The 9,782-nt window shown below is 51.2% G+C and overlaps 1 protein-coding gene across 1 annotated transcript; it reads left to right on the top strand.

Moving 5' to 3' along the window:
- The first annotated feature begins 343 nt into the window (after nucleotides 1-343).
- Nucleotides 344-7,105, top strand: SERPINH1 (serpin family H member 1). The gene is made up of 5 exons (XM_050901541.1): nucleotides 344-420; nucleotides 3,063-3,676; nucleotides 3,873-3,971; nucleotides 4,386-4,618; nucleotides 4,805-7,105. Exons 2-5 carry the CDS (start codon nucleotides 3,094-3,096, stop codon nucleotides 5,105-5,107), a joined length of 1,218 nt encoding a protein of 405 aa, XP_050757498.1. The 5' UTR covers nucleotides 344-420; nucleotides 3,063-3,093; the 3' UTR covers nucleotides 5,108-7,105.
- Nucleotides 7,106-9,782: the final 2,677 nt, after the last annotated feature.

Genomic DNA, 9,782 nt, shown 5'->3' with positions numbered 1-9,782 from the left:
GCGGGGAGGAAATAAGATGGGCCAGAGCCCCGTAAAAATGCAAAAGCACCCTTTTGGCTTGGGAGAGCCTCCCATAGCCCTGCTGTAAGGCCTGGCTGGGGGCAGGCAGAGAGGCAGCTCCGGCCGTGCCGGCAGAAGGAGGGACCACGCGTCCCCCCCAGCCCCGCCGGACCCCCCCCCCCCCCCCCCTTGCAGCAGCAGCAGCAGGGCCGGGCGCTCCCTGCCATTGGCGGGAGGCCGGGAGAGCTTTATCGGATCCTCCCCTTCCTCTCCCTCCCTAGGCGTTTTTGAGAGGTTTTTCCCAACTTTCCAGAAGTTTCTCCCCGGCCCCTTATATACCCCCTCCGCGGGACCGCGAGGTGCACAGGGGAGCCGAGCAAAGCAGCGTCCCAACCCCGCACCGCGCCCGCCCCGCCGCAGGTAACGGGGAGGGGAGGGGGGGGATCGGGGGGTGGGGGGGGGGCCGGGGTAGCCCGGGCTCGCATGGACCGCTGCCAGGCAGGGATGCGGCCAAGCTGAGATTGCAGCTAGGCCGGGTGTTATTTTGGGGTCCTGCATGCTCCTGGCTGGCCCCATAGGGCAGGGAAGGCGCGGGGGGGGGGGTGTATTGCATGGGGGAAAAGGGGCTGCATGGGGGAAGGGGGTTGCGTTGCATTGGGGTGGGTTGAAGTGGGGGATATGGGTAGGGTCCAAGACTGCCCCACAAGCTGGCTCTGTTTTTTCGAGAAAAGACACTAAAAGATTCCCCCCCCCCCCTCCAGTTTGCTAGAGATGGGTTGCAGCGAAGCTCCACCCTGGTTTTACACCCAGGAGAAGCTTTCAGGGGGTGAAGAAAGAGAAGAGGGGGATAAGGGAAGCACCAACTTGGTCCAAGTGGTCCCGGAGCAGTCCTGGCTGGAGAAAGCCTCCAGCCCCTGCTCCTGCCCAGCCTGGGAGCCTCCGGGACCTTGGGCACTAGCCCAGCGCAGGAGGGAGAGCTCTCGCTCCAGCCTCCCTGCGACAAGACTGACTAACCCTGTCCTTCTGTCTGCCTTAACAAAGCGTCACGTCCCTCTGCTGACATGGAGATGGCCTTTTGCTTGCATGCCTCCGTCCTGCGGCTTTGTCTTGCTTATGGGAGAGATACAGCCCTCGAAGGGGTGCGTGCCTCTGGCTGGCTGTCGTGGGCGATGGCACCTCCAAATCCTGCCGGGAGAGCGGGTCCCCGACAGCCCCGAGGAGGTCTGCGGCATGCCACGTTGGCACGGGGCGTCCCCTTGCAGGGCTGGGCCGTACAAACGCAAGAGAGGATGTTATCGGCTGCGCATTCCCCCACATTCCCTCTATTTTCAGCCCTGGGTTATGAATTCACCAATAATCTCAGCCATAATCCAAGGATGGACAAAATTGCTCTCTGTCTCGCCGCCGCGGGCTGGGTCACTCATGGCAGCCCAGCGCGCCCGGCCAAATTTCTCACCAGTCTCTGAAGTAATGAATCTTTTTTAAGCTGAGGATGTAAGCGGCGTGGGCCCCCCGTTGCTCGCAAGAGAACTACTCCATGTATCTGTTTTCTTTCAGAATGAAAAAGGCAAACGTTGACCTCACTATGAAACAGTTTCAAGGTATCTTTAGAAATAAAAGGGAACGAAAAAAACAAAAGAAAAACCCTCAGATTTTAAATGCTTGCCGCACCCGATGCTGTCTGCACCATAGAAGTGCATCAAGGGCAGTTTTGAGCCTGTTGCACAAGTCTTTGCTCTTAGGTAGCCGGGATGGCTCTTCCCTTCAACGGAAGGCTTGCTCCCAAAAAGATTTTCGGATACAAATTGCCTCCCTCTCTGAGGCTACGTAATGTAATTCCCACTCTGGCAAAGGGTCCCTGGTGCAACTGCGAGCTCTCTTTGCTTCGGGCTATGTGCGTGTTTCCTTCCATATGCAATCCCAGCGGGCCCTTCTGCTTCCTGCTCTGTTTGTTTGCTTTAACCCTGAAGCTGCCCTGTTGCAGCCCTTTCTTGTCTCCGCATGCAAGGAGCAGCCTCTGAGGCTGGCCAGGAGCAGGGTGGGAGGAGAGGACCAAGGAACGAAACTTCACTGTAGCCTTGAGCATGACGCTCACCCAAAAGCTCGCTTTGGGCACGAAGGTGGAATTTAAGCCCTGAGGATCTGCTGTCAGGAAGGTTTGCTGCGAGCAGCATGAAGTCAGGAGGGAGGGAAGGTCTGGGGACAGGTTATAGCCTCGGAGGCAGGAGGGGTGAGCTCCAAAGAGCTTTCAGGCATGGCATTTAGGACTGGTCAGTCTGCAGATTTATAGAAGCTAGGAGCTCAGAGCCCTCACTGGGGACGGGTGCACCTACGTTGTGATGAGATGCATCTACCTAATGCATGAATGTATTGGGAAGGGGCTCTGCTGGGGCAAAGGAGGGGTCCACCCCCTTCCTCTGCCCCGGTACCTCCCTGGCAGGGCTGTACAGGCAAAATAAAGTCAGACAGAGCTGACCAGACAGCGTTGGATCTTCTCAAGGGGCCCCTCTGACTTAGCTTGGTGGAAGCTCATGTGCTCCATCTAGTGTCTAAAAAGCTGAGCATTTGGGTACCGAGCTGGCGTCCCCAGAGAGGACGATCCCTGCCGTACACTGACCGGGGACAGCCCCTGGATCGACGGGCAGCACTATGCTACGTGGCCCCTGGGCAGCAGAAACATCCTGCTTTTAGCTTTTCCTGACCAGGGCAGAGGCTCTGGGGACAGAAATATCTGTTGCTTCCATTCCCTGGCCCCTCCTTAAATCATTTACTGTACATGAACATATAGTAATATAGTAAAATTGCTTAAAAAGGACGCTTTCATTCAAAAAGCACAGGCTCTGCATGCCAGAGTGCAGCCTGGACACTTGAAGATTAATCGTTGCTCCGGGGAAAGCCCAGTGTGGACTTGGGATCGTTGCACCCCAAGTGATGCCTTGATGCAGATGCTCTGGCTGTCACTGGAGCCTAGGAGTGGGTTTCACTGGAAGAGCCCCTGGGGTCTCTGAATGCTCCAGGAAGGGCTTGAATCATGCTGACGGTGAGCTCTTCTTGCCCAGCAGGTCCTCAGAGGTGTTGGGTGCTGCTGAAGCCATGTGGATTATTCCAGTGCTTGCTCTCTGCGGCCTCGCCGCAGCCGTGCCCTCGGAGGACAGGAAGCTGAGCGACAAGGCAACAACGCTGGCTGACCGCAGCACAACGCTGGCCTTCAACCTCTACCATGCCATGGCGAAAGACAAGAACATGGAGAACATCCTGCTGTCCCCCGTGGTCGTGGCCTCTTCCCTCGGCCTCGTGTCCCTCGGGGGCAAGGCCACAACTGCCTCCCAAGCCAAGGCAGTGCTCAGCGCGGACAAACTGAACGATGACTACGTGCACAGCGGGTTGTCCGAGCTCCTGAACGAGGTCAGCAACAGCACAGCCCGCAACGTCACCTGGAAGATGGGCAACCGCTTGTACGGCCCTGCCTCCATCAACTTTGCCGATGACTTTGTGAAGAACAGCAAGAAACACTACAACTACGAGCACTCCAAGATCAACTTCCGAGACAAGAGGAGTGCCCTGAAATCCATTAACGAGTGGGCAGCCCAGACCACGGATGGGAAACTCCCAGAGGTCACGAAAGATGTTGAGAAAACTGATGGGGCCCTCATTGTCAATGCCATGTTCTTCAAGCGTAAGTTCTACCTTCAATTCTTGATACAAGTGACCCAAAACCTAGCCTGAGCCAATACGTAGCAGCCCAGATGGGAAGGTGAACAAATCCTAGGTCCACTGGAGGCACGCTCTTTTTGAGAGCGACTAGTTAGGAACTGTGCATGAAATAACCACCCATTCCCTTTTCTTACAAGCTGAATTTCTCTCTCCTGTAGCTCACTGGGATGAGAAGTTCCATCATAAGATGGTGGACAACCGTGGCTTCATGGTGAGCCGTTCCTACACTGTGGGAGTTCCCATGATGCATCGCACAGGTAAGTTGCAAACCTCCTGCCCCATGTCAAGACCCACCGGAGTTACGCTCTCTGCTGCTCCGTTACCCAGTTTTCCACCAACTGTTTCCAAGATTGTTTTGCCTCACGGGCAATAAGTGAGAGAGAAGAAAGCAGGGCGTGCTTGTTCTGCTGATTCAATCTCTCTGTGAGCAGAGAGAATCCATGTTTACTATTGGGTGCTTGGCTGTTAGGAATAAATCCTAGCTCAGCACGCCAATGAGAGACACAGTTTTGAGTTGTTGCGAACTCCAGTAACACTGGGCCAGTTCCCAAAACAGCGTTCAGACTCACTTCCCTTGCTGGTCAGGGGAAGTCCAGGGTGCATTCACAACAAGGTTGTGGGTAGCTTTGCCTCTGCTCCACATCTCACCATTCCCTGCTTCTGATTTCAAGGTCTCTACAATTACTATGACGATGAGACAGAGAAGCTCCAGGTGGTAGAGATGCCACTTGCTCACAAGCTCTCCAGCATGCTTTTTATCATGCCAAACCATGTGGAGCCTCTGGAGAGGGTTGAGAAACTGCTGAACAGGGAGCAGCTAAAGGCCTGGGCTGGCAAGATGAAGAAGAGATCAGTGGCCATCTCGCTGCCTAAAGTCATCCTGGAAGTCAGTCACGACCTTCAGGTAAAGGAGGTCCTTAAAGAAAACAGTTGGGTCTTACAGTTCTTTGGGGTGGGAGAGAAGATAGTGGGATGATGGGTTATCTGTGCCCGTCATCCTTTTTCCAGCGGCTAGTCTAACCATGGCTGGAAAGGATTGCACTGTGTCATCTCTGGGAGGGTTGCTGACCTCTTTTTTTTTTCCTCCTAGAAACACTTGGCTGATCTGGGCCTGACAGAAGCCATTGACAAAACCAAGGCTGACTTGTCAAAGATCTCTGGCAAGAAAGACCTTTACCTGTCCAACGTCTTCCACGCTGCTGCTCTTGAATGGGACACGGAAGGGAACCCCTATGATGCTGACATCTACGGCCGAGAGGAGATGAGGAACCCCAAGCTCTTCTATGCTGACCACCCCTTTATCTTCATGATCAAGGACAGTAAAACCAACTCCATTCTCTTCATCGGCAGGCTCGTGAAGCCCAAAGGGGACAAGATGCGTGATGAGTTGTAGTTAGGTGGGTTTTTTTCCCCAGAGCTTTGGTTTGTGTGTTTTAGTGGGGGATTTCAAAAAAGGGGAAACACTATTTTGTATCCTTCTCGAACTATGGGTGCTATTCAGACCAGGGTGCATTGTGATGAGAAACCAGCATACACTTTACCTCACCCCAAAATACTTATTGCACAAACCCACCTCCAGAGAGGAACAGGGGAGCCTGGCACAAGAGGGTCACTAGGAGTGGAAGGGAACTGGCATGCACTGTCTCAGCTACTGGCATCCTCAGCTGAGATGTTCAGGCTGAATCCTAGCTCCTCCCTGCACTAGGGTTAAGCCTCCCGCTAAGTACCTTGCTGCTACCATCAGCCCTGCAAGGGCACAAGCCCTCCACCCTTCCATCTCAAATATTGCTGCACATTTAGCTCTGCCACTCACTTTTCTCTCCCTTTGATGCTACGCAGCACCACACCAGAGCTGCTCTGGTCGCTTTGCAGTTGTTCTTTGCTTCTCTCTTCTATCTTCAGCGATATATAATGGAGGACGAAGGCCCAATTCTGCAATCGAGCCCCCTCTATGGTCCTGGGAGCAGAGCAGGACCATGACAGCATGTAAGAACAGACATTGTATGGAGTTGGGCCCTTCTGTCCTGCCTAACCCTGCTCTGGATGACTCTTAGGTGCTTCAATCGCAACAGGGCATCAGCTCCTTAGGTAGAACATTCGCTGCAAAGCCAAGCGCAGCTTTACTCAATACTTCACGGAGAAGTAAGTGGCTTAGTGGTGTCAGCAGAGAGGCCAAAGAGCAGATGGGCTTCTAGAAAGATAAACCTGAGGTCGCTTTGACACTCTTGCTTGACAGAAATAGCTGTGCTCCACCCCTCTGGCGATCATGAAGGGAGCTGTTGGGCCAACATCTGGAATTAAACACCTTGTCCCAGGCAAACAGAGGAACTCCACTTCTCTTGGTGCTTCTGCATCGGCACATAGGGCTGGGAAAGAGACAGTTACCACTGTGAAGGTTCTCCCAATTATGACCAGGGCTGGTACCTGTCAGCTCCCGTAGCAGGCCAAAGGACTCCTGCTGGCTTCGCGCAGGGAGGTGGATCAGGTTCACTTCCACTTTCTTGTTTAAATACAAAGCTTTAGAGCTGCCGTTACCCGACTTCCTAATGACCCTTTTCTCAAGCTCCTCTCCTCCACGATACTTTAGCTCCCTGTTGGCTGACCTGGATAAGGGCACGCTGAAAAACAAATGTATTTATAGTTATACTCGTATTTATGTCTGATAATTAGCAAGTTTCACAGCCTGCTCCAGCCTAGACTTGGAGGCTATTCCTGTCATCTTCTCTTTAAGGGATATCATCAGGTTAATACTATTTAAAGAAGTAACTGATACGATCCCATGAGCATTGAAGCATGTGTCAGGTAAGCCTTGCTACGCACTGAGAGACATCACAAAGCAAGTAATGACAAGATTATTGAAAGGAGAGAAATCTGTGCATCACAAACTTAAGTGCCTGTTATTTGAAACCAGCAAGGACAGTGACTTCATTCCTTGTTTTTATTTCCCTGTCAATGTGCTTGCTGTCAGGTTGCTACACAGAAGCCCAATACTGCATTTTCTCAGACCACACACCGGACTATTTCCACTTATTTATTAAGTTACAACTAAGTCTCTTTATTAGGTGTTTCCTACAGGCAAAAATACAGCAGCTTGGGCCCCCAAGTTTGACCCGACCATGCCTTCTCCAGGTTTGCAAGGTTACACAATTGCAGAAAAGCTCGTCTGCCCTAATTCCTATCCAAGCCAGCCAGAATGGGAGATTCTTGTCCTTAAACCTCCTCCCAGATCACATTCCCAGGTGCTTTCCCCACTGTGTTGGGAGGTAGGAGGCAATCCACAAGGATGTACCCAAATGCACAGGAAGCCTAAAGCCCGGTGTGTATGCTAGACGCTACCCGGTGAATCAGCGCACTGAAACCCACACGCTGTAATGCGTTACGGAGGATGGGGGGGGGGGTAAAAGGGGTGGGCAAGGCAAGAACACACTGTGGGATATTGTGAATAATTTGCATCATGTGGATGCAGGCGTCTGATGGCTTTTATTGTCTGTTCTTGTACCACACAATGACAGTTGTATAATTTTGCAATAAAATTTTTTCAATGAACCTCTGGCAGCCACAGTCACTTGCAGGGTTTGGGTGGAGACAAAATACTCTTAACAGAGCTTAGAGAGGTTCCTTGCCATCCTTAAATCCAATACACCTTTCTTAATCTGGTAATTATGGACAAAAGTTACACTTAATACACAACAGATGAATTCCTATAACATGTCCATCATGGAAAAGGAATGCTATTAGCAAGTCGGCTTTTCACTTTTAAATTTTTCTCCTGAAACTGCAAGTATCCAGCATCTTCAATGCGTCACAGGTAAAGGACCTACTGCCCTGCCCCGCAATTTAACAAGAGCAGCAAATGGCTGTTAGAATACAGCAGCGTTAGGAATAAAAAGTGAGCTGTTAGCCACAGGGACCAGCCTTCCTGACCCTACAACCCAAAGCTTCTCTAGCTGGGATCCAATCGAGGGAAATAGAAGAGGAAAAAGAACTGCAAGAACCTGCACCATTGCTGCAGCCATACAGCTAAATATGCCTTCCACAGTTGGAGAATCCAGCAGCGTCAGACCCTGCTGGCCCATGTCCTTCCACTGCTGGAGAGGGATTAACCTGCTGTCCGTTCAAGCATGCAACCTTCTGCCACTCAAGTCACAAGCAAAACTAAAGCCACAGACATCTACCATGTTTCCTGTGCTAAAATAGCACACGTCTGGGGTGGGCAGGCACACACATCCGTGTGGAGCTCCTCACAGACTGAAAAAGCACCGGGTGCTTGCCAGATCAGTCTTTCACTGCACAAAATTACAGAAGCCATCTCCAGCACTAACCATAGCAGCCCAGGAACACCATCAACCTAGAATAGCAATATTGCAAGGTAAAAGTTTTCCAGAGCTCCTGAGCTCATCCTACCCCCAGCTTGTCTTGCAAGTAGCTTTAAATGCTCATGTTTTTCATCGTAGGGAAGACAGCACCCTGAAGACACAGGGAACTGAATGAGCTCCCTACCTCTCCTTTAGCAGCTTCTTCAAACAGCTCATGGCAGTGGGATACTCCAACCAACGCATGCTAGAAAGGTATTCAGTTCACACGTGCAAACCTCGACCGTTACGGGATAATCATAGAATGGTTTGGGTTGGAAGGGACCTTTCAAGGTCACCTAGTCCAACCCCCCTGCAATAAGCAGGGACATCTTCAGCTAGATCAGGTTGCTCAGAGCCCCGTCCAACCTGGTCTGGAATGTTTCCAGGGATGGGGCATCTCCCACCGCTCTGGGCAACCTGTGCCAATGTTTTACCACCCTCATCATAAAAAATTTCTTCCTTCTATCTAGTCTGAATCTCCCCTCTTTTAGTTTAAAACCATTCCCCCTTGTCCTATCACTACAGGCCCTGCTAAAAAGTCTGTCCCCAGCTTTCTTATAAGCCCCCTTTAAGTATTGAAAGGCCAGAGCCTTCTCTTCTCCAAGTTGAACAACCCCAACTCTCTCAGCCTGTTCTCACAGGAGAGGTGTTCCACCCTCTCATCATTTTTGTGGCCTCCTCTGGACCCGCTCAAGCAGGTCCATGTCTTTCCTGTGCTGAGGACTCCAGAGCTGGACGCAGTGCTGCAGGTGGGGTCTCACCAGAGCGGTAATCCTTGATGTTGTCCTCAACTTCTCACATGACGGATCTCTCAAGAAGAGAGGTACAGCAATACCACTCCTAAAGACACTACTGGCACATCTCCTGATCTTACACACAACCAACTAAACATCTCTTGATTCCACCAGTGATCAGCACTGTGAGATTAATAGGCTGAGGGACTGGGTTGGAGGGCTTTAAACCAGAAGCAAGCAGAGCGATCTCCAGGAAAGCCAGCCCTCACTGGAGGACTGCAGGAGAAATTTCTAGCTCATCATCATCTAGCATACGGGGACGTTTTAAGAATTTAGACACAACATGCAAGGCCTTGCACTGCGTGTCACTCTTCTATTGCTTCAGGCCTTCCAGCTTTCACACAGGCCTTCCTGCTCCTATAAAGTGACAAAGCTGTTCTGTCACTTTTTTTTCTTTCAGATTTTCCAAATTCAAATTCGTATTTAAAATCAAAAATTAAAGTTGGTATTACTTACTCTAACACTTTAACATGTAATAACTTTTTTTTAAAGCTTTCCACTGAAAGATGCGCACAGAAACCTGCAATCAGACTCATTCTCTGACACCCTGAGAAGGCACATCCGTTTCTGACAGACTTAACCAGCTTCCCAGCCAGCACCCTGCCAGGCCGGGTTTCCAGGAGGCCTGCCAGAGAAGCTGGGAACAGGAAGGCTGAGGCTCACACATCCACACACGCTGCCAGACAGACCAGTTCCTGACACCATCAGTTTGAAATTCCAGTTCATAAGTTGCCTGCCTAACTCCTGCAGAGGAGCCTCCTGAAAATGGAAATCTGGATGTAAAAGCTATTCCTAAGCAACAAATTTTGCAGGTTTGTACAATTTTTGTTAATGCAACAAACAGGTTCTGAATTTCTTGAAATCTGAACAAAACAAAGCCTTGATCCTACGCACAACATTATCTCTTATGATGTGCATA

Source organism: Gymnogyps californianus, chromosome 1 (assembly GCF_018139145.2).
Source record: "Gymnogyps californianus isolate 813 chromosome 1, ASM1813914v2, whole genome shotgun sequence".
NCBI lineage: Eukaryota > Metazoa > Chordata > Aves > Accipitriformes > Cathartidae > Gymnogyps > Gymnogyps californianus.
The sequence above is the reverse complement of the archived record's forward strand: the minus strand, read 5'-3'. Positions and strand labels throughout refer to the sequence as shown.

Excerpts from the sequence above, each read along its gene's own strand:
- SERPINH1 (XM_050901541.1), top strand. The coding sequence starts at position 3,094 with ATGTGGATTATTCCAGTGCTTGCTCTCTGCGGCCTCGCCGCAGCCGTG. Across the intron at positions 3,677-3,872 it reads CAATGCCATGTTCTTCAAGC|CTCACTGGGATGAGAAGTTC; the intron begins GTAAGTTCTACC and ends TCTCTCCTGTAG. Across the intron at positions 4,619-4,804 it reads AAGTCAGTCACGACCTTCAG|AAACACTTGGCTGATCTGGG; the intron begins GTAAAGGAGGTC and ends TTTTCCTCCTAG.